Here is a 25,346-nt window from a genome sequence, read left to right as displayed (position 1 = left end):
AGCTATTGTGTAAACTTTACACACAAGTTTCCTTTGTCTGCAAACAAATCTTTAACAGGCAAAAATAAGTATGAAGAACAGGTTTGAAATTTCAACATTTTCCCGTAGACAACATGATTAACCAAAAAAGATCCAATACTATTCATATACGCATTAAGGTGTGAGGTCAACTCTCTGCATCATAGAGAAAATCTTTGAATTTTTATTTCTTCAGAACTCTAACATTAAGTGGAAAAAAGGTGGTTACTTTCTAATTATTGTTCCAAAGCCAATGTGAGAATAATTGGATTTTATCCAAAGAACCTATAGAATCTATTGTGATATCCTTTGCTGTCCAACACTGTTTATATTCAAACAGATGTTGTGAAGTCAGTAAGATAGACATGGTGAAGGTATTATCCTGCACTAGCGAGTGATCTCTCCAGCCCAGCACTGGAAATCTATGAAGAAAGCAAAATCCAAGTTCTAGTGTGGACATCTCCAAGCTGTGTTGCTCCGGCTAACAAGGCTTAAAAGCTCATAATAATCAAACTAACCATTCCCAGAAGTCAGAAATAGCTGTGAATAATTAGCAAAACTTGCAAGTGGAACTACTGTTGCAATTTTTACCAGAAGAAACAGAACAGTGTTCCTATTTATCTGCTTAATAACTAGATACCAGCCCAGCTCACCATGCTTCTCCATATATAGTAAAGAATGCTTCTGTGGCAACGTGTTGCTCCTTCCTCCCTGGGGCTATATGCCAAGCAGAACTATTAAAATACGAAGACAACCATAATCATCTTTTGCCTGAAATTAAACTGGATGCTTAACAAAGGATGCATCTTCCAAAGCTAACAGAATGAAGGCAGGGAAATAATTAAGAGGAACAAAGACCATGCTGCATATTCAACATAAATTTAAGTGCTTTATCACAAGCCTATGGGAATGACTTATCTGAAGTTATTCAAATTATATTCTCATCACTAGTAAGCCATAAAGGGTAACTGGCCACAGATGTCCACTGTTGTAACAGAAACTCTTATCTAAAAACACCCACTTTCTCTGATAATTATCTCCAATTCATTTTCCTGACAAGTTATCAAATGCAGGGGTCAGTTTTTCCTGACATAGCTCGGTACCTACAGTTTGTATTTATCTCATGTGCCTAATACATGCATCACATCCATCCCACTCAGAATGATTGAAGAGAAATAAAATGGACACTTAATACACAGGGCACATGTAAGAACCCTAGAAACCTCATTTTTCCATGTGGTTCTCACACTATAACACCTTGAGGAATAACTGTAGGTCATCTCTAAACAACTGGAAACACAATTCTAGAGTTAACTATAAGCCAATATTGAATGAATTACTTCTATTCTATATGGAAGGCTACAGCTTGAGTTGAGCTTCAGCTAAGTAGATATGGATAACTTGGAACTGTGCCAGAGGAAAAGGGTGTATTCCTATGACCAATGACAGAAAGGCTGCAGGACCTACGTATTCATATACATATTTTTTCCAAAGGGTAAGAGGGAAAGGGAAGAGAGATGTTAAGTACTTTGAAATCATCATCACTCAGAAACAGGATTATTTAAAAGCTGCTGTGTTTGACAGCATGCAATTCAGCCAATAACATTCATGGAATTTCTAAGACCACATACAGTATAATCATTCAAATATGAGAAAGCTCACAAAGGCAATACCCTTTTGATAAAATTATTTAAGCTAAACAAAGCTCATCCAAATTATTCCAGACCACTGACATAGCAGTTCTTACCCAACAGCAACATAAACCTTAAAGTATTTCCTACAATCCCTGAAGAAATAAATTCTAAATCTGCAAGTGTTTTGCTTAAGCAAATAACCCTATAAATCTTCATCAGATATTTTAAAAGTGCTAAAATCAAACAAACAAGCCACAGAAAGGAAGATTTAATGTTTAAAGCTTCTGATGTAACGTTAAATGCTAATCAGCTATTCCAAGCAAATTATGGTCACATTGTAATGGAGTGTCATTATTCCATTTGCTTTGTAACCATTCTTTCAGAAGCTTAAGAATTCTGTGGTTACAGAACCTCTTATATACATAAATGAGACCCAAATTTGTTTTTGCATGAGTTCTTATAGGCCGGTGGCCTACTATGAAAACGTTTTTGATGAAACCAGGCTCATTTATTATCATATTGTTAAAATAAACCTCATTGCTGTGCAGCCCTGGTCAGAAGTACTAACACAAACCAAACCCAATTCACTGAAGCATGCATCCTGTGTTCCTGCTGGCCATCCTTTGCACTTTTAATACACTTTTCCTGTATTTGGATTCCTCCTGTGCAGACCTGTTGACAGAGCTGCTAATAGTTTCCTCAAGAGAAGAGGTGCCGTTTTTAATTTATTATTATTTTTTAAATGTTTACAAAAGAAAGGAAAGGTTCACCCTTGGATCAGCAGTAACAACAAGTTTGCCTGCCAGCGGTGGCTGAGTAATATGTAATTGTAATTACATGCTACAAACAGACACAGTAACCTGAAATTTGAGGATATTAGTGCCCTCTAGGACTCTACAGTAAATGGGCACTATAATTTTCTCAACTGTATGCACCCAATCAAAAGAGAACAACAACCACAAAAAAAGGGAAATTTATACTTCTTCAAATAATAAATGGTCTCATACAATTTCTCATTTCGGAGAAATCTACCTTATTCATTGAATAGTCTCCAAAGAATAGGAAAGGCAAGGCTACCATATTTCAAAAATACCATTTGTAATAAAGGTGTCTTTCTCATGTGCCAGGATGCACACAGTGTTAAACCTACTGCATTACGTAGACTATACTTCAGTATTTTCTTCAGTTTTTAAGTGTTGTGGGAAGCTTGACTCTATATGAAAATGTAAATAAGTGAAGATTTTATAACGTCCCTTTTCAACAAGAACAATTTTTTTGGACTAGCACATTCATTAGGAAAGCTACCAACTTTGCCCATGTTTTCATTAAGTAAGTCCTATAGGAAACAGGATTTCCTTACAGGTGATTTGACAGCATTCCTTTCAAGTCAGATTTCTAAAATGAGCTTCTTAGTGAGGGGCAGATGTTAAACGCCACCTGCTCTAGACATGAGGAAACAGTGAAACTTCCTGAAACGTCTCAAATCTGCCCACAGAAAGAGAAGATATTTCTAATTCCTCAGTCCCAGGCAGCTACCTCAGCGTGAGCAAAATAAAATTTGAAAAAGATGACAAATGGTTCAGATTCTTGCAACAGATGAAAAACAAAAAACACCCAGTAATGTAACAGCTTGGCTGAGTCAGACTTACAGTCCATCTAGATCAGTATCTTGTTTCCAGCAGTAGCAACATGCTGAGGCATAAACTACGAGGGCATGCATGATACTCCTCTACCAGCTTTGCTTTCAACTTTTTTCAGCTATGCTGAAAATGATAGAGGTTTTGCATTTTTATGAGACCTCAACAGATCCGTCTTGCACAAACCCAGCCAGCTTTCTGCTGAACATCTGTGAACTTCTATTTCATTCTATACAAGTTTTAACATTTTGGGATGCTTTCCCCCTTTTTCCCCATTGATCACTCTGTGCAATCAACTCTGAATAACAACTACTACATCATTCCAGAGTCACTAAACTTCACAAGATCTTCCATGTGGGCATATGGATTAAACCAGCCCATGAAAGTTATTTGGAAGACTAGATGGAGATGCATGCCTAGAACTCAGCAACTCTGCAAGCTTACTTGATCTTTACCATGCAGGCTGTTTTTACTGAGACCTCTAACAGCACTGGGTAGCAAATTCATACAAGCTCTCTAAGTTCTCTCTGTTATTTTCCCATGTATTTTCAGAGAGACTGTCTGGAAGAAAAACTTCAGGCCAAATACTAAACACTGGTGAGTAACCAAAAATGGCACTGACTCCATCCTAAGTAGATCCTGAAGTACATCATGCTCCATTCTCCACAACTGTGCCAGTGGCATCAAAGAATAAGACCAGCAACACCTCTTCAGATACTGAACCCAAACATTCTACCTCATCAAAGTGAAACTCTGTGTCAACAGTCCCAGACACACTCCAGTAAATGACAACAGTAGAAACAGTCTCTTGAAAATGAAAGATTAAAAAGTGCCTTTTCAGATGTCTGTTACAGAATTTTCTCCCCTCTCAATCCAGACAATGTTTCAGATGCTAAGGGCAAAAACATGAATAAATATAAAAAAAATATGGCTCAAACTTGCAGTCAGGAGGTCAATGGTAATCAGGAGCTACATATTACCAGCTTAAAGATGCAGGCAACACAAAACATAAGTACTAGCTATTCTTCAAATCAGGAGAAGAACATGTCTGAAGATGTTAAAAACTGAATATCATTTTTTAAATGTTTTTTCTCAGCTCTATCAAAGAGTGGCTGAGCTTACAGTTGGTCTTAGAAACTGATTCCTGCCATTTACATAAGTTTGCTTTGTTGACACACAGACCTGAATTAGAGAGTATAGGTTCACCTCACTCTGCTGATGATGCACTACTGCAGCAATAATTCTACCCAGTGTGAAAGATAAATGCAGGTTTTGACATTTGCTGTACACACTTCCTTATAAGACAGGGGAAATCCTAGTTATTACACGTGGATGACAAGAATGAAATCCATTCCTTCCAAATGCAATGAAGACAACTTTCAAGATGCCTCAGCTGACCTGGACTACCACTCCCATCCTCAACTGAAGGGAAAAGACCCTGTGTGAAGAGCTGTCCCAGCAGCAGAGCACAGAAAGAAGGGTGTAGTTTTGCACTCCTGGAGTACCTCATGCTCCTGAGAAGTCTGGAAGTACACCAAGTACTACCCCAACTTACACATAGAAGTTTGAGAAGGAAGAAGGAAGTAGGAAAATAATGAAATTGATGAAATACCTGCTCAGCTCACAGCTCTAAATCCACTTGACTACAACTGCATTCTCCTGTATTTCCAGTTAAACATTTCAGGACTGCTGATCTCAAACTGGATACATAATCCAAAATGTCATAGGGAAATGCAGACAGAAAACAATAAAGCTTCTTTCTGAAAGGTTACATTCAAACTGTCTTTCATATTTATGAATGCATGTGGCTTCATAAATGAAAAAAGCATCATGTAAGCAATTCCAGAAATACCTCCAAACTGCACACACTGCAAACCTCGCATAAACACCGTGGATTTGTCTACACTGACAAAGATTTGCAATAAGCTTTTGTTTACAACAGCAGAGAACTGTCCGATGCTTTTATTGTTTTGCCTTCTCCGAAGCACTTAGCAAACTTCCACTCTTCCCGTTAATTATGGAAGATGCTTTTTGTATTACATGATTTATTTAAAGCCTATTCAGTCTCAATACATGAAACCCAGATCGTGAATCATCTCTTTACAATTCTTCTCCTTTGCATTTTTGGTCATTAGTACAGGTTTGATTACATCAAATAAACTGACTTCAGTACCCTTAATCAAGCACTTAGGAAGCAGCTTACAGAGATCCAGCACACAGCGGTGTCTCTGCTGCTAAAGGTCAAATACAATTTTTACTCTGACCTCAGTCTTAACACATACAAAATGAAAACCATACACATATATGCTAGGGTTAAAATTTGGCTCTAGGTGTTTTTGTTTTGCATTGGTTTTTTTAAAGCTAATTATTTTTCCCAACTTTGAAAAGATTAGATTTGGCCATGCTTATACATTTTCCCCACTCCTTTAAACAACAAAAACACGGTTTTAGTGTTTTCAGATGTTGAGATTTTTATACTAGCTAAAGACACTAATTTGAGTAGAAAGAACCAGCCATCAGCCAAAGTCCAGCCTTTTGAAGATAATACAGCTACGTGACAAACTCTGGCAGTTGGCTGAGGAAAAGTCAGGATCAGCTGGTGTCTTATATCCTGCCTCATTTTTCACATAAAAGTGCGACATCTGGCTCTGGAAGAAATTTCAGTTCATCTTTTAGGCCCACCAGAATGCCTCATTCCTCTCGCTCCTCTTTGCATTTGAAATTTTGTAATAGTTTTACCTTCACACTTTACACACGTTAACAGCAAAGTTGACAGCTAAAATGTCAAAATTCAAAATAAATTTGGGTATAATTCATTGTCAGTACGAAACTGAGCTTCTATGGGCACATGGACACTACTTTAAACCACAGAGAACAAAACCAGGAAAGATCAAAGTCAGACCTTCTACATTTAACTACAAGGAAAAAACTGCAGAGAGGAAAAAAAAATGAAAATGAAGTATCTGAAACCTTCTGTACATCAACAAGTGATGCTCTAAAATAGTTATGTTTTTACTGGCAAGGAGGGCAGATGCCAAATTTACAGCTGGCACTTATAAGTTTTAGCAAAGTATCTCCATAACTTAAATGCTTATTGAACATATGCATGCGCCTGCCCTGCAAAGTCTATCAGCCAACGTTTCTTCGTCACACCTTTTCTAAAGCAGCACTCTGGAGAAAAGCAGCTAAGAAGCCATGGAGGAGGCATCCTGAAGTCATTCCAGCACCTCAGACATGTAAGTCTGCATTAGCACATAAGGTCTACAAGCATCATAGTTTCACAGCATTGATATTACACTGCCCAGGAGCACTGTCAGTTTGTTTGACATTCAACATCAGCACAATACGATGCCTGCACCAATTAAATCTATTAATATCGTATTAGCTACATCACTGGGAGCAATAGTGAACAGCTATAGAGATATTTTATTCATAGTTTACTTACTGACATACAAACATACCATACAACACATTTCACAAACAAATCTGCTCATTTACTTTGTTAATACTGATGGATTTGTTTCAATATCCACACGTGAAATACACTCATTTAAAATAATATCCACCTAGACTTATGGTCTGTGCCCTTTCAATCAGTTCCACAGAGGAGCGTGGGAATGATATAATTCAACTGTTACTTTGAATAAAAAACTTTCATTCCTGGCAAAATACCATATATCAAAATTACTCGTGTTTTAAAGTCAGACTCAATGCAGCTGCTTTGTTTCAAAAAAAAAAAAAAAACCAAAAAAAACAACTTAATGGTTACTTTTGCATCCATTTCAACAGATCAAAAATGAATGTTATTACAGAATTGAAGCAATATATGCATTTTTTATTTGTCATTTGAAAGAAATTAAATGGAAAAAAGCCAATTTTTTTTAATTCAACCACCATACTTTCTTCATTAACATTCTGCAACGTTTGACAATACTAAATAAAATAACTTTAATATTACCTAAAATGTTGCAATTTAGCCTTTATAAGTTATGCCAAACTTTCCACAGTTCTTTCTTCTAAGCCTACTGAGTCATAGCAAAAAAAAATAGAATGAAAAAATATACATTAGATTTATAGTTCTGTCCTAAACATGATTTAAGCTAAAACACCAACAAAAACTTGCAAGTTTCCAGGCCTCCCTTTCATACTACATTCATTTAGGAAATATTTTAATGGCAGGCAATCTTAAAAGAGAAGCAGAGAGAGTGTGTTTAACAGGCCAAGTTAAAGAGTTCAAAAAAAAAAAAAAAAAAAAAAAGAACAAAAAAAAAAAGAAAGAAAGAAAATAAAAAAGGAGAGAGAGACTGTCCAACATCACATACTCAAGCAGATGCTATTAAAGGTATCATGTTTCCTAACTTCTGGTTTCACAAGATGCATTAAGTTCATTTGGTCAGAGAGCAGGCTCTACAGAAAAGCAACACATTAAGAGAACACTTCAGTATTTATCATTTCTGGTTACTGATAACAAATCTGACTGCCAGACTATTTCTCAAAACCCATTTCATAGTTTAACTGAATGTATCTAAAATAAATATTTGATGATTACTTTAAACTGAAACTTGGTAGTTAGGGTACTGACCATCACAGACAAGGTATAACCTCAACAGGCCGCTTTCTGCAACATCAGGCTGTGCTCTACTTTGGAAAATTAAGGAATGAATGCATAGATAATTTGTCTCCCCACCTCCAAGAAGTGTGAAATGAATCAGTCATGACAGAACTCTTGCCCTGAGAGGTTTTCTAAATGGAATACAGGACCAGGAATTGGAAGAGTGGCTTGTAATAGGAATTCAAAACTCATCCCCTTACTGTTAATAAGGTGAGCTTTATAAATGAAGAAAAAAACCCTGAGTTAATTTATTTTTAAAAGACTAGTACAACAATTAAATAGAAGTATAATCCTGAAACCATCCGAAACAGCTTTAGCCCAGCGTATGCTCAATACTCCAGAGTTCTCTTGAACAATTGCTAGTGTGAACTTAACTCTTCAAAGCTACTTCGGAGAGAAAATCAATTAGAAAAGTCTAACAAATGTCTTGCAGATTATCAACTTTATACATAAGAATTATAAACAAATCTTTCTTCATGTACATACTAGCCGAAAAGTTGCCACGATAAAGTTCTTTCAAAAATGTCCAGGCTCCAGTGTCAACGATGGTTCTGATCTCCTTGTTGAGTGGTTGTACATTTTCTTTCAAGCATGAGCGATCATATAATATCAAGTTAACCTTGTTTAAGAGTATACTTTAATTCAGGAAGGTACCCAGCTTCATTTTGGTTTTGTCTTTTTTTTTTTTCTTTTTTTTGTTTTAAGAGTTGGCTTTTAATCATGAAATATTACAAGCAATCATTGCAAGTGTGGTAGAAAAGTACCAGACTATGTATAAGTACTGAAAATGAGATACTTACAGTCGCTCAAGTTGCTTTAGATCCTGAAATGCTCCACGTTCTATCACACTGATCTGATTTTCTTCCAAGTGTCTGTAATTCCAGAAACACCAGTTAATTTTAACACAGTATAACTATTTCCCCACTTCACACATGTTATAAAATAGCTTTTCACAGAAGTAACAGTTCAATCTCTGTAGACCACTAGCAGGAAATGGATTAAAAAATTTCCTCCTGACTGCCAGATTCAGTAATCATTTTTGTTCCAAAACATTTGTAACCATCATGTTCAGAAAGATTTTGGTTTAGAGACTGATTGCTGCATTCTCAAGTACATACATTCAGCTTACCTAATGTAACTGAGAAAGTTGACTGAATCCTACAGCCAATAGCAGAAAAATCAAGGTAAAAAAATTTTATCCAGTCCTTATGTTCTGCAAAGTTTTCAGGCTTACCACAGTGTAAGCTATTTGTAAGCAGTCCAAAGCAGTTTGGCCTCTTGCAGCCATCCCAGTTATGTTTGACAACAGCACTCAGTCCCACTGTACACCAGAGTGAAAAATAAGAGAAAATTCTTGGATTTCCACTATTCCCAGTGTGGGATCTCGCTTTGCTTCACTCTCTGAGGCAAGGGTAAGTAATAAACAATGGAAACTGACTTCTCTTTGATTTACACTGTGCAGGAAATGACTACTCGTTCACACAGCAGAAGTGCTCTTCACAGGAAAAGTGCGAGCCAAGCAGTAGATATATCATTTAAGCAAACCTTCTCACTCAGTGCTGACTTCCAGCATACACCAAGTTCTGCTTCCGTAAAAGCACTCTGATAACAGCATGGACTCCAGGCCCTCTGAGTACTGTACATGGCTTTAGCTAAGATAACACATGAGGGAAGAAGGTAATTCATAGTAAGCTTGGCTTTGGACCAGACTGTAAGAAGTGAAAATGCACTCCTCTCTGCAGTAGCCAATCCTCTGCACCCAACCCCAGGAGGATTGTCAGCTGAATAGTGGTTGTGAAGAAAGACAGCAAAAGTCCACAGCAATTAAAACCAATAGAAAAATCAAAAAGAAATGCAAACAAATGAAGTCCGTACTTAAAAGGAAGAGGGAAAAAAAAGTCTAAAGTTATAAGACACAAAAGAAAAAGGTGTGTGATGGAATATTTTCCATCTTTGTTGTCAGTTTGAGACTAGCAGCTTTGTTGCATTGTATCACTCTATCAAATTCAAGGTAATGTATTTGTTCTCCTCATCATGTCTGTAAAGACTATACCACCTGTCTAGGCACTCTGAAACAAGTTTCCTATTTCTGCTTCTCCCACTATACCCATCACACATGGAGGAAAATAAGAGGAAAAGAGTGGGTTATTAATAACAAAGAATAGCTTTCCTAACTCTGGCTAAATAAAATGAAGGAAAACGTGAAGGACTTCTGAAGACTCCAAGTTCAGCGGCACGAAGCAGAAGAAACACTCCAACCACATACAAGATATGTCAGGGACATGAAAAGTGAAATACGTGACAAAGACCTACAAAGAACAGATTAGCAAACACCAAAACAGCGCATCCTGGTTTTCAGATAGTCCTAAGACTGCTGTCAGAAGACAAAACCATTATAAACTATAGAGTTTCTAAGAGGCATATTCTGCTTTAATTCCTGATGACTCTTATGACAAAACCAGACAAAAAGCTGGCATTGACCACTGCAATAAGAGCCAAAGAAATCTAAATGATTCCACTGCTAGATTTGAAATGCTCTATTGGTTCAAAAGTACTTAGGTAGCAGCAGAAAAAAAACTTGCCTTTTCCTTGACAGATTTCAATTAATTTACCAACTGAATTATCAATAATTTAATGCAGCAGTTTTAAAAGACAGTCAAAGGAAAAGACCAACTGCAGAGGGCAATCGAACAGAAATGATGAAGGGGTGCTGGCAGTTCTATGTGTTTAACTTCTGAGAGCTGTTTCAGGAAAGGAGTTAACAAGAACATGAAAACCAAACTGGCTCTTTCAGCACGAGGACTCAAAATTCAGTTCTTGCCTTGATTACTAAAACTATGAATTGGGTACAACAGTTTATAAACTGCTTCCAGTGAAATAGATGACATACATTGAATGCAGTCACTTGATAAGCAGAGCTAGGTAATTCTTTCAGAAAACATTAAGAGAGCTCTGCAAAAATCCAGAACCTTGCAGCTTGAACTTAACTCAATGCATTGCTTCCAAAACTACTGTTTCTCTCATCTAGCCTTTTACCTCCACTTCATAGATATGCAAACAATTAAATCCATACATTCAGATTTTCATATAAAAGTAATGCATAGAACTTGCTTTTCACATGGCAAATACCAGATTCCCTCTGTATTTATGGAGAGACACCATCATCTATGTCTGCCTCCATACTGATCTAGAGGGAATGTATGTTAATGTTTCACCTTCTGCTGTTCAAGAACCATTTTGAACCAGAGCTGAACTCCTGACTGATACTTCTAGATCAAGAGACATCACCCCCTATTTTTTTTTATTACTTCATATTAAAAATAATAATAATAATAAAATTCATAGGTTTCTTTGTGTAAAACTTCCCCAGTTAATAACTGTTCTGAATTTACTCTTGATCTTCTGCAAAAGTACTACTGAAGTTAACCAGATCTGAAAGTCCTATTTTCTCATGTTTCAGTATAATTTATTTAAGTATTCACTAATCGTGAGGTGGACCAAAATTCTTACAGCAGTATTTGTTAAAAGCCATTAAGAAACTCAAACAATTAAACAGCTATGAGACTACATTCAGACTTGAACATGGAACTAAAATTAACCTCACATCACAAGTTGTTCCAATTGCCTACCCTAAAACACTAACTCTGTACTATGCAGAAGTTATTAATATTTGATCTCTGTAATTATCAGCATCCTTAGTACAAGTAGCCCAAGATAATCTTTTCAAGAGGGATGAGTTTCATGTTATACTCACAAGACACGGAGATTCTTCAGTCCTGAGAAGTCCATCTTTGTGATTCTCGTTATATTATTTTTTTCTAGATCACTGTAAGAGAAAAAAACAACACAGCATTGAGACACTGTAGCTGACATCCAAAATTCTGACAGCAGAAAGCAGTGCAGTATCTATCAGCTACTCAAACTGTACAAACTGATGTTTCCACTGAAATCTGAAAAAGTGGTTCATTGATCTTGCCTTTTCCTCTTAAACTTCTCTGCTCTCTCACAAGGAGTTTTTTAACTTCGATATTGGTGCTCATATGCTGTACCTTTACATCTCCCTCAAGACAATAAGAATTTAAGAGTCAAAAATATATTTGTGGCTTGATTTTTATGATACAGCTGAAATGCAGTACTCTGTCCCCAGATGAATACAACTCAAGTTATTCCAAGCCCAAGTGAACACAGCCTGATGCACAAAGTTTGGCTAACTACAGCTTGATGAGAGAACTAGAAAGTAAAGGGCTACCCTAACAAATGGAAGATTTGTAGTTACAGAACTGCTCCTTCTCAGCATCCAAACTAGGCAAGCTCTCCAAACCCATTGTTTGGAAATGCCAGTTATCAGAAGATACTGTTAATAACAGACCTGTTTCTCATGCTTAGCACAACTTTCCAATTTGCATCTTCTATCCTCACTTGAATTCTGTATTTTCTAAAACATCTGTTATATGTCAACACATTTCCCTCACGCAGTCACATACCAAATATTACTTCCTGCACTGTTTCAATTTGTGATAATTTATGCTCTAGATCCCAAATTAATAAGTAACCGGCATCTTTTCTACAAAAAGGAAAACACACTGCAACACAACATGGGCTGTTCTTATTTATTTATTTATTTAAAACAAGTACACTGAAAACACAAAAGAATTTCATATCTAAAACATGTATCTTATTAGACATGAAAATAAAATACTCTTCAGCTTGAGTGAAATTCTATTTAATTCTATTAAAAATGAAGGAACCCATAAATCAATCCTACTCTTAAGAATTTTACTTAAAGTTTGCTCTCAGAACACTGAACTGCAGTGTAACTGCAGAATAACATCTCATTTCCCAACACAGAGTCTTCAAGTCATTTCAGTGGTCTCATCTTTTTCTTCAAGGCAGCAACTGCTGACATGGCTGCACCATAGGTTCTGTGCTGCTTCCGTCCTTTGGATTTGCCCTTACCAGGCACCTCCAAAAGTCCTCCTGGCTGAGCACCTTCTGTTGATTTTCTTTTTTTCCTGCCCAGGCAGTTCTACCTAACCTAGTGCTAACCACCAGGGATGAGAAACAGATAGATTTTATCCCTAGTACTCAGTCAGGCTTATTTTAGCATAAGCAATATTCAGCAAACTTCACTTTAAAGCAGGTATATTTCTTCAATTTCACAACACAAATATGTTCTGTCAATTTCCTAGATACAAGAAGTACTTCATAAAAAAACAAAAACAAAAAACAACTTAATATATCAGAGTAATTTCTTTTCACCTGATTCATATTTTATTCCTAGTAAAATGCTACTAAGTATAATTAAAAAAATACAAACATGCGCGCTCTTGGGTTAACAATTATGCCAATAGAAGACCAAGTATTTTTCTAAAGATCACAACGTTGTAAACACACGCCAACAAGTTTTGTTGTCTATGGATGAAAACAGTCTCATATGAAAAATTAGTCATGAGACTTGACATTTCCTAAAAGACAGTGAGATCATAAATTTACAAGAGAAAGTAGAGACTTGTCCTGTGAAATTAAATTTTATGATAGTTCCTCCATTAATGTGTACTCTACTGTATATACAAAGACTCCATTTGTTTTCCATTTCTAATAAAACTCAACAAGACAAAGGAAACTAACAATCCTATTTTTATGCACATTTGGGAATCATCTGAAACCTTGACCCTGAAACACTTCCTAAAAAAAAAGGTGTCTGTTTTGCGTTGAGTATTTCCACAGGTACGAAAAGGAATCCAAGGAAAAGGCACAGATTGGAACGTCCAGGAATGCTTCAGCTGTTCCCTCTGTACTCTGGGAAATGCTGCCTAGGTGGCTAACACTGAATGGCCTCTAAGTGCCTCACAAGTAATACTACAAAGGAAATATGACAGCTTTCAAAGTAGAAAAGTTAAATCATTTGAAATCTTTCATATACTATCCTACAGGAGAAAACACAACCAAAAAAAACAACACTGGTGCTGCTAGATCATTCGATTCCACATAAGCCTTCCCATACAGCTGCTATTTAAACCAGTCTTTTTTTCCACCTCACATCAGACTCTGTGAGCAGAATAGATGTATTACTACTGAGAAATATGAATATGCAAGTGTTCAAGAAATGCTTAAAATAATGTATGTTGAATCAGGAGCATTTATATTTTGATGACAAGAAGCATGTTCTTCTACAGTATTAATAAAAAATACTTGTCATAATATCTAATTTCATTTTTCTAACGTAACTCACATTGTCAAAGAAGAAGCAGTTGGATACTTTGAAGTTTAAGCTTGTTAAAAGGTATATTTTCAACATTCAAAGAAACAGAACTGATTTTTTAGCATACTTGCTATGTTCCCCAAATGCTCTTAAACACAAGAGCAGAGTTTCTTCTAATATGAACATCATCCTTAATTAAACAAAATCTTAAATACTTAAATGATTATGGGTAACTGTTCTCATTCATTGGAGGAAATGACTTTTCAAATTGGTAAACTAAAAAAAATATTTGTTTTCTCATGTGTTCCCTAAACCTCATCTGCAAACCACTGAATCATGCTCTTTTCAAGGAATACCTTTTAGACACAGCCTACATTTTTGAGACTTTCTAACTTCATTTCCTCTGTGTATGCAGTTCAGTTTTTTGACCCTGGTGCATCATTAACTACTCACTGGTGCACCAGGGTGACCTGACTGCAAAGCACTGGGAAGAATTAACTCTGGAGCAAACAATGCATAAACAGCTAGGTGTTCTATTTGCATGTTGTTTCCCATCTGCTTTTTATGCCATTCCTTTGAAGGTGTTCCTGTGTCTAACAAAAGTTCTACCAAAGCACAGCAATCAGCAGGTCAGAATTCTCCCAAGCCAACTTTGTCAGCTGGGGGGCACACAGAGCAAAAAGAGTCACTGTCCCCCCATTTTGCCCATCCTGCTAAGCCTTAATTCTCAGCACAATGCATTCACTCAGCATGAACAGGTGTACACAGAGCTTCATTCCCGTCACACATACAGAACAACCTTTTTCCCCCCTTTCGAGTCTATGAGACCAGTCCCACACATAATCTCCCATTCCTATCTTCCTTCAGCTCCAGGAACATTCCCACTATTCAGCATTCTCCCCACAGCAAGCTCTGCAGCTCTGTATTGAGAAAGACTTTCTTGAATGCTCTTGATCAACACACATCCTTAGATTGCTTTTTCCTCCACTCCTGTAGATTGACACAGCCTGCACTGCATATAAAAGATCAACCATCCCACTAAAGCCCACTGAACATGAACAGCTAAGTTAAAGCTTCCATTTCAGCAAGTACAGCACCCTAAGCTCTATGATTGCCCTTCTTCATGAAGTAAATTTACCTTGAACCCTTTGGATTTTATTGATAACTGCTTCCTCTGCATTAAATAAATAAATAAATAAAAAGCATTATTAACCTTCTGAACACCTACCTGTTCAAGCAAGCTTTCCCTCAAGGCTCATCTGCCATTTGAAGTAAAACAGACTAAAACCTTGATGAACTACTATGTAACACTTCCTCCTCCTGTTCAGAGTAGGTCTAGCACTGCTGCAAAAAAGCCCATTGCCACAGGTTACCCCCTTACTCAACTAAACTTTGTTACTGTAAAGTTATTGAACTGTTGCAGACTTCAGTGGTTTACAGCTGGTATTTGTGGGCAACTTAATATTTTATATTTCCCTTATAAAAAGTCTGACAGCTGATTATGAGCCCACTAGTGGGTTTCAACTACAAAAAGCTAAACCTTAACATCTGATCTTGGTTGACTTTCAAATACATCATGGCTCAAAAGAATTATTGGAAGCAAACACACAAGCAGATCTGAAAAGAAACTGGATCATAGTCACAAAGAAAATTATAATGCCACGGTGAACTTAATTCATATTTAGCTTCAATAAATTTCTATCTGCAGAACCATTCGCTCAACAAGAAATTTCTATTGTGTGGGATTCCTGCACTTTGCATATTGTGCGAGGCCAAATGGATCTTGAGTCTTACTCAGAACACCTATCCTGCCCCAAGCACACACAGGCCCAGTTACAACTCTTGGTCACTTCGTGTTCAGTGTTCTACCTGATGAGCACTCTATTCCTTGGACTTCAATAAGTTTTTAGTCCTGGAGTAAACCCAGTTGCCACAAACACAATGTATTAAGTGCTCTATGCTTCTTTCTCCTAGACTCCCATATCTCAGAGAACACATACAGCTAGCTGATCAATCTGAGCCTGTAATTATTACACACATAAAGTCAGAATTGAGATTGACAACAAGAACATTCAGATTATTATTTTTAAAAGCCAATAATCAATGGTCATCAGATGCTGAACTCTTGCAAACATTTCAAAATAATATTTTAATACTCACATGTATAAATACAAATTCCTTATAGAAAACTCAAATGCTTATACACACAATTAAAGGATGCAATTATTTTTTTTTAAGCACTAAAAAGCCACATTTCAGTAAGTTTTTATTAGTCATCAGTTCACTACTTGATGAAACCTTGAGTGCGTTAGTTCTCACTTTTTGTTGTTGTTGTTGTGCTTTGAGGTTGGCACTACACAAGTTCAGAGGTACACAAAAGCCACTCGGCCTGATGGCTAGAACTGCAAGTGGAACATTTGCTTTAAGACAAGCTTCTACTTAAAGGATTTTTCTAAGCTGCAATTTCTGCTGATTTGGAAAAGCACCAAATTCCAGGCTTAATCCTGTTAGCTTTTGGTCAGAAAAGAAACTGCTTAAAGTTAATTCTCTTCCTGAAAGAAACCCAATTATTTCATTTGATTACAGCTATTCATTGTCCATGAATTTTCTAGCGTGAAGAAGTCTGCCTCCCTTTCAGAGAAATCTGTGGTACCAGACTGGCAAATGGTGGCATTCTGAACAACAAAACTGAAGACCATCTCTGATACTCAATAATTTGATATCAGTAGCTCAGTGTTCAATACCACAAGACCTATGTGGATGCTATTAATGAAAACATTTATTAATCAGCCTGTCTTTAATCTAAAAAGACATTACATGAAAAGAAAATATATAAAGGGAAAAATAACTTGCAATCCATAGAGATGGGCAGCTAGAACAACAGTTTCAACTTCATTCAAGTCTTCAGGTGTTCTCCCTTTAAAATTCATACAGAGCTCAATAAAAGCAGTAGAGAAAATGCACACTCAGTATTAAGAAAAATTAATTATCACACACTTCAAAAGACCTCTCTTACAAGTTACACTGCACTAAGATTGTTTCTTGTCCAACATACAAATATATAGGTATTTCTAGACATAGAATCTCAAATACACAATTTAGAATGCCTGAGAAGAGGAGATGAGTGTCTGCCACATACCAGCTCCAAACTACATGCATTTATGTCACATCTGTGATGAACAAATCACCAAGACACTCATTACTCTCAAAACAAATTTCATTAAACTGACATCCTATGTAATTCAAATGAATTTTCCTAAGAAGGAAAACAGGTAAAGAATCAACGCACCACCTACATCTCGCATCAAAGCAAACTTCAACTAGGACATATTTTACAGAAGTTCCAAATGCTCATAAAGAATAGAAGAAAAATAATTTCTCTATGAACTAAATTGTGATGGTTTTGGGGACAGAGACGTATTCTTTATTACAAATGAAAAAATCATGCAGTCAGTAATTTATTTTAAATGATAAATCAACTTGGTAGCAACAGATACAAAATGAGGAAGCTAAAGCCAAAGTGATAACAATTCAATCCAGATTCCTGATCTGAAAGAGTTACAGATACCTAACATGAGCCCATACCTCCCAATAACTCAAGCAGCGCACAGTCTGAAGAAACAAGGCTTTTATTGTTTTGCCATTACACTGCTAGAGGACTTGGTCACTCTGAGCCACCTGCTAGAATGACGGCTGAGTCATCCCCTGAAAATCTGCCTGTTTCATTTGTCTGCCCAGCCCCCATTCGCTTCACAAGGTAACCATGAACACAAACACACACCAGGTGAACTAGAGAAAACTTGCATTTTCACAAGGTAAGTTAACCATTCACTTGGATGCCTGCTGCACTCCAGAAGCTTAAAACCACAGAGGAGTGCTCAGTGTTTCTGAAAGCTGCCTTTGGGGTTCAAGGCAAAAGGTTCTTCAGTGAAGCCCTCTCTGAACACTTTCATTCACAGACTGGGGACACGCTAACACCGTGGCTCATTCAAGAGACATGTCTTTTCTCATGTGTGGATGTATTCACTTCAGTATGCCTGTTTTTGGCCAGTCTGTACACACTCACTATCTGTTCTGTTATTTTAACTATTTTCCAGAATTTCTTCTATGGGATTAATTTACCTTTAATGGATACAGAGTGCCACTAGCCTCTTAGCCTTAAATGACTGTAATTCCCTATGGAAGGCACTTGGCAATTCTCCTGTGCCTTCAGTCCAAGAACTTCAAAGTTGCTATGATAAACTACTCAGTTATAACATTACCCTGAAGCCCTCTGGCAGCACAATCTGCATATCTTCAGATTTAACATATTTCCAACTCAACTTAGGCAATGCAGGAAATAAAGACCTGGGATTGTATTTTACGAAACACACAAATTCCATTAGTTTGCAAAACAACCGGGCAAGTATGAACTTCAGTTGTAAAGAAAAACAAAAAATTCTGCTCATCTCATTAAAGAGCCAATAATACTCTCCACCTCTATATAAAAAGACAAGTTGTTTTTTTCTTCTTAAACTGGAAACAGTTGACTTCTCAAAATAGCATGAGAAAACTATTTCTTTACTGACTTCTGAGAAGACTGGAATTCTCTAAATATTCCACAATACAATTAATTGTAAAGATGTTCTACATCTTCAAAGTAATTTTAGACAGAATGTGAAGTGCATACATGTTTTCAGTTTACTTAAGAAATATCCTGTACAGCTCAAACAGCTACAGACATACCTTGTCCTCCTGCTAGCTGTTCCCATGGAGCAAACTTAAATTTTTCAGAGCTCAATTTTAGGTCGCTGAGAGTAACACTTGTATCCATGTTTTTCATACACAAACATATGAAGAACACAAAGAATAAAGTTACTGGAAGGAGACAGCATCAATTAATAGAACCATACTTAATAATGCCTTTGTGTGATAGATGACCAGATGTGCAGAGTATGAGTGAAGAGAGGATATCTTCACACTGATTTCAGCAAGACCTTGGCACTGCTGTCCATACTCTCTTTAAATCCAAACTGATCAGATATGGATTACGTAAACACTCTGGGTGCAAACTGGCTGGACCTCTGAGCATGCAAGGTGATCAGCAGCTGCCTCCTAGTATTCTCCCTCTGAAATCAATGGTAGGGCCAATATTGTTTAATGTCTTTATTAAAGACTGGAGTGTCAGACAGCGTGCATGCTTAACTTCACAGACAGCATCAAATAAACAGAAGCAGCCATTACACTAAAACATGAGGCATACCATAAAAAGGTCAGAAAATTAGGCTGACAGAAACATTAAAAGTTCAAAAGAGGGAGAAAAAAAAAAAAAAGAAAGAAAAAAAAAAAGTCATGTACATACAAGAAAACAAGCCTCTGCAACAATTACAGGCTGGGCTCTGTCTGACCAAGGAGCTGTTTTGGAAAAAAGGACCTCAAAGTCCCACAGGGCCACAAAGCTGTCAGCAGCGTAAGTCCTTCAAGCAGTGAAGGCCACCATAGACCAGCCTGTGGAGCAAGAACCAGCAGTGTGCAAAACTTGACTAAGCTCTTCTATTCAGCACTTGCGAAAGTTCATCTGCTCTACTCTTACAGACTCACCAGCACAAAAACAGGCTGACAGTGGAGAGAATGAAACTGAGGGCCACTGCAATGATCAGGCAACTGAAATACACCATATGAATATAGGCTGAGAAAGCTGCACCCGTTGAACCTAAATATAGGATTCTGAGGAGATTTTACTGCAGCTTTTAACTACAAAGAAGGCATCAGGACAGGAGTATGTAGACCCCTGTCTCGGCTCCACAGTAAGAGGGAATAAATTATGAACAAACACTGGAGAAAAAACAAGTCCTGCCAAAAACACCAGGTCCCAAAAGGACTCAGGAATATTCTGCATTGCTTCACCAACATCAGCACTGCACAAAGTGTATTGACACAGCAGTATCAGGATCCAGTAATTGTGAAAGTCATGTTAAGCCAAAATAACAAATTTACAATTCAAGATTTAATATTTATATTGTTCTTTTTGGGTAGTACCACATATATGATGCTGGATCATTCTGATCTCCAGAAAATTTTCAGTTTTAATTAGATTGCTACACAATAACTAGAAAGTACAAATTCTATGCTGCAGTCCATTGTCCAGTGTATTTTAACACACCTACACAATACAGCTTCTAATTTGAAAAAATTAGACAGCTCCTTCAGATTACAGAAGGCTCTTGGATATGACTCAAACAGTGTTTGCTTTTTGTCTGAACAATGAGAAAATTGATCTTAAAAGGTGTCTAAATCTTGAGAATAAAATAGCCATTCCTAAGCCCACATTATGTGCCCAAATGATCTAGAACTGCTCACAGGCAACACATTTCTGTCCTCATCTTTGTTTAAAATAAATTAATAAATAAAAAGCTTGGCAACTGTAGGTGCTAAAAACATCAAGGAAAAATTGCTTTTTGAAACTACAGTGGAGACTAAATTTCCCATTAAGGGGATTGCTGTTTAAAGTCAGACCTGACATATTAAGTCTTCCCTGACACAGACTTGCCAGACTTCACAACTAAAGACAAGTTTCAAGGAATTAAGTATCAAGTTGAGCATTTCCTAAGAAATCCTAACCTGCAGGAACAGACAGGATGCATTTCGTGCAACAAGATTTGTCTGCAAAAGCGCATCCTTGCAGTGGCATCATTTGTAAATACTAAACATATTTGGTAAATAGTGCATTTGTTTTCAAAAAGAATGATACAGCAAGGCACAGGCTGGTCAACGTCAGACTCACTTCCTTGTCCCATGGAAAAGACATGGAGTAAACACTATTAGAAGCAATTTCTAAGTAGAAAGATGACTGAAAATACCAACAGATTTATCCAAGGGGAAATCAGGCTTGAGCAACCTGCCTGCCTTCTAAAGCAGAAGCCACTTATGTGAAGAGGGAGGGAGAACAGTGAACTCTTTTTTGAGTGCATCTGGAGTGCCATGTCCAATTCGAGCCCCCTCAGTCCAAGAAAGATACTAAAAAACTTGATCAAATCCAGCAAAAGACCACTGAAATGGTCTTGATGTAAGATGAATCTGAGGAAGCTTTACTTGTTTATCCTGGGGAAGTATAGGCTTCGGGGTGACTGAATAGCAGTCTTACAATAACTAAAGAGAGGTTACTCAGAAGATGGAGCAAAAGCTTGATAGAGGTATGCAGGATGAGAAAGACATAATGATTATGAATTTAAGTGGGAGTGGTGTGGCTTAAACAGGCAATCAGCTGAGTACCACACAGCTGCTTGCTTGCTCCCTTCTGAGCAAGGACGAGGAAGGGAACTGAAAACAGAACTTGTGATTAGAGATTAAAAAAAAAAATCTACTAAGGCAGAAGATGAAAATGGAACAAAAATGCAGTGATAACTATACAACTGCTTCTCACCAATGACCTGCCAGTAACACAAGGTCTCATCACCTGCCAAGTGACGCCCAGAAACATCCAAGAAGCCAACACCCCACAGCTTTATGGCCTTCCACATGATGTCTTGTGGTATGGAATAACCCTTGGCCTAATTCAGGCTACCTGTCCTGGCTCTGCCTCACCCCCTGCTGCCAGTCTATAAAGGCAGCAGCTCTCCCCTGTTCAGCAGTCCAGCCTATCCCTGGGCATGCTCCCACCGCTCAGAAATGGCCAAGACTTCAGTATGCTATTAATGCTACTTTGGCTGAAACCAGGACACAGAAGCTCCATCTGTTTATTTAAGAGAGCATTAATAGAAAAACAGTTAAGCTATGGAACAAGTTGCACAAAGGTTTTCAAGACTCCAACAGACAAAGCTCTAAGTAGCCCAGTGTGAATTTCACAGTGAGCTTGCTTGGAGTAGAGGTTGAACTAGGAGCACTCCCCTAAGGTCCCTTCCATCCTTCATGATTTTAAGTCTGCTTTCCACACAGAAGAGAGTAAAAAATATATTTGTTCCTCTACGTTTGGGGTGAGGTAGAAGGGTTAACAGAAAGCATTAAACATGAAGCACACATAAAAATATGAAAAACAGTCAAAACAGTTGCTACAGAAACCAGGATGCGTGCACAGTATGAAGAGAAAGTACAGTCACACTTGGACACCAAAAAAAACAAACAAACAAACATTAATTCTCATGTTATTTCTTTCCAGTTCTTAAACAGAAATGATCAGTTAAATGAATTCAACATCTATAACCCTAACTCATCTTTCATATTCAACATGCACCAGCTGGTTGGATATGAAAGGTAACTACATCAGTCTAGTGCTATTCCAATGATCAAACAGATACACAGGTAGAAAACAGAATGTCAAACCGTTTCAGATATGTTCTCATTCCACTATAAAATGGTCAGTCTCATCAGAACATAAATAGGTATATCCACACTTTGATCTTCATCCCATTTGGACTTCAAAGGTATCTCTCTGATACAAATTAATTCCCATTCCAGGGTGCACTTCAGTGGCACCCAGAGACAGGACAGGGGACATCAGACACAAACTGGAACAGACCAAGTTCCATATAAACACAAGAAAGAACTTCTTTATTTTGAGGGTGACAGAACACTGGAACAGGGTGCACAGAGAGGCTGCAGAGCCTCCTTCTCTGGAAGTATTCAAAACCCACCTGGACACTCTCCTGTGTAATCTATTGCAGGGAACCTGCTTTAACAGGAGAGCTGGACTGGATGATTAATGAAAAAACAGGTATCTGTTCAGTTGCTGTTCAATAATATAATTGGCTACTGTAATAATTCAGATGGCTACTGTAAGACTTGACAGCTTGGCAAAAATTTTTACCAACAAACAAGTCATCTTAGTGAGGCCTGAAATGAAAACAAAAACTTGATTTCACCTTCCACTTTTTTCCCCCACTTTAAGACACACGAAGACCAGAAACTCCTCCTAGTAGATCTTCTCCTGGAATTGTAAAAAAAATATTTTTTAATTTAACAAGCATCCAGTTTCACCAACTCTGTCCCTACAAAGAACCACACTGGGTGAACGTGTCTGCTGTAGCCACTAAGTAGCAGATTAAGCCAAGAAGTCACCATAAAATCTGTAGGACCGTTCTAATACATAAAAGCCATTTCAAGGAAGTTCTGCATTTACTTGACAAAGTTAGCATCCAGATGTTACAATCATTAGCAATCTTCATCATTCCTAAGTAGATTCTCACGTTTACTTTCCTCTGTTCTTATCTAACTTTAGGTTTTCAACACAAGATTTGCTGAAGCAAAGCAAAACTGCTTTCACGGTGTTTCTGAAAAAGACTGGGCATATTTATTCGATATTTCAACTTGACAAAACTACTCATGCTCATAAAATCGTTTTGCACCAAGTCACTTACCTACTTAAGAACTGTGACAGAACAAACTTGGGGAAGTATTTGTTATATAAAACAAAGTTAACACCAACTGGGAATAATTCATTTCCAATTTCTAACCATCTTCATGAGCAATTAGCTGAAGAACTTCCCTGGGAGTTCCCCTGCCCTTTCATCTGTTAGCTATTAAAAACCACTGCACAAAAGGATGGCTAGCCTGTTTCTTATACTTTCACATTCTTATCTGAGAAACTTACATGCAGATGTGTTTCTCAATCCAACCAACCAGACTTTGCCTTAAGGCTTTTCTTCTTAATATCCAATTCCAGTTCTGGAAAACCAACTTTCTTTGCTTAAGAACTTGAATTCTGTGACTTGTTTCATCACTATATTCTTCTCTTCAGCTTACCACCCTACTGTATTTAGGCATTTCATAAATGCACAAACACTACTTCCCAGTACTATTTCCTTCTAATGAGTTTTCTTTGCTCTCCAGCTATATTATTAAATGACCACCTCTAACCAGCTCTTCCACTCCATGAGACTGCTAATATCTAAAGCTGGCACTCTACAGCTATTTCAAAGCTTGTAGCCCAGAAGTTCCCACCTTCTAAGTAATGTTGCAACCGCTGCCACCCTCACCAAGCAAACGTGTTCCACCCAGCATTTTCTGAAGTCAGCATTTCAAAGCACACGCTCAGTATGTACAATGCTTCTTCAAATCAAAACAGTACCACTATACAGACAGGAGAAAAAAATCCCTAAATTAAAGCCCCACTGAAGTCCAGGCAAAACATGCATCATGGCTAACGGGAAATTTGAACTGCTTTCAGGACACAGCCTTGCCTTGATAAAACTTTCTGAGTGATACTTGAACAAAATAACCATTTTAATTAAACATTAATGTCTCCATATCTGTGGATGACACATACACAGTGATAAACTTAAATAGGCTTGATGTCATCTGACTATATCTGTTATATGAGTTTCATGTTGCAGATGACATCCCAAAACAGATGAGGCAATCAAATCTTCAGCAGAAAACTATTCCGTGCATTTTGTTATTTTCTATAGTAAGGGAAAGAAAACTAATGTAAAGTGAAATTATATTTTATATAGATCTGTGGTTAACAAATGTACTTGTTTGGTCATCCATACTTGGAAAAACTGCACACTCCAAGGAACACGGCTACTAAATTCCATTGAAATTTCTACTGTTTTAGAGTGATCTTTTCGAAATGTAAAGAAAAACTGAAGTTAGGAATTGGAATCTTTTCTGCTTTGGGACAAACTGTTTGCCGAAAAGCCTTTTCCGGCTTCTTGCATTAAACTGATGTCACATAGTACCTTTAACTACCTGCTTTATCTACCGTTAATAGCTATTGTGCCAAATAAATTTCCTCAAGTTTAAAAGTTGCAATAATAGAATCCACCAGTACATGACCAAAGATTGCAGTGACGACTGCAATACAGAAGGGCAGTTTGTCTGAACTGACTTAAAACACTTAGGTTTTTTATGATTTTTACAGTTTACCATTTGTAACTTTTCTTAACTGTCAAGTTTACTCATTAGTGTGCCTATCACAACACATGCCAGCACTGCTTCGCAACAGAATACCTTTATTTTATACAATCTCACTGTCACATTCTTTACACGCCACAGAAACAAAGGAATAAGACCAAGTGAAAGAATTGGAATTAAGAAATAATTACTTAATTACTAGTATGCATAAGAACACACTAATGCATCTGCTTTCAGTATATAATTCCCATGCTAGTTAAGTACCTATGTATTAAAGCATTTCATGAGAATGTGCATTCACAGGACAAAGTATTCTTCCTCTCTTCCCCCCTAAGTCAAGCAGCCAACCTTAACTCATCACTTGGAAAAACAATATGGAGCTAGACATTAAAAAATAAATAAAAAACATCTTT

General features: G+C 37.2%; 1 protein-coding gene across 7 annotated transcripts in view; it reads right to left on the bottom strand.

The window, feature by feature from the left end:
• Nucleotides 1-25,346, bottom strand: part of SLIT3 (slit guidance ligand 3) — a 427,176-nt gene that overhangs the window by 390,545 nt on the left and 11,285 nt on the right. For all 7 annotated transcript variants that reach the window (XM_085518791.1, XM_085518790.1, XM_085518786.1 and 4 more), the window contains 2 exons: nucleotides 11,656-11,727; nucleotides 8,702-8,773 (listed from right to left, as the gene is read on the bottom strand). In XM_085518791.1, coding sequence (XP_085374917.1) covers nucleotides 8,702-8,773; nucleotides 11,656-11,727 — 144 coding nt within the window. The remainder of the gene's footprint in view (nucleotides 1-8,701; nucleotides 8,774-11,655; nucleotides 11,728-25,346) is intronic.

The sequence above is a fragment of the Coturnix japonica genome, chromosome 18 (assembly GCF_054131305.1).
Source record: "Coturnix japonica strain WE chromosome 18, WE-NBRP24, whole genome shotgun sequence".
Lineage (NCBI taxonomy): Eukaryota > Metazoa > Chordata > Aves > Galliformes > Phasianidae > Coturnix > Coturnix japonica.
Note: the sequence above shows the minus strand (reverse complement) of the source record. Positions and strands in the feature narration are given on the sequence as shown.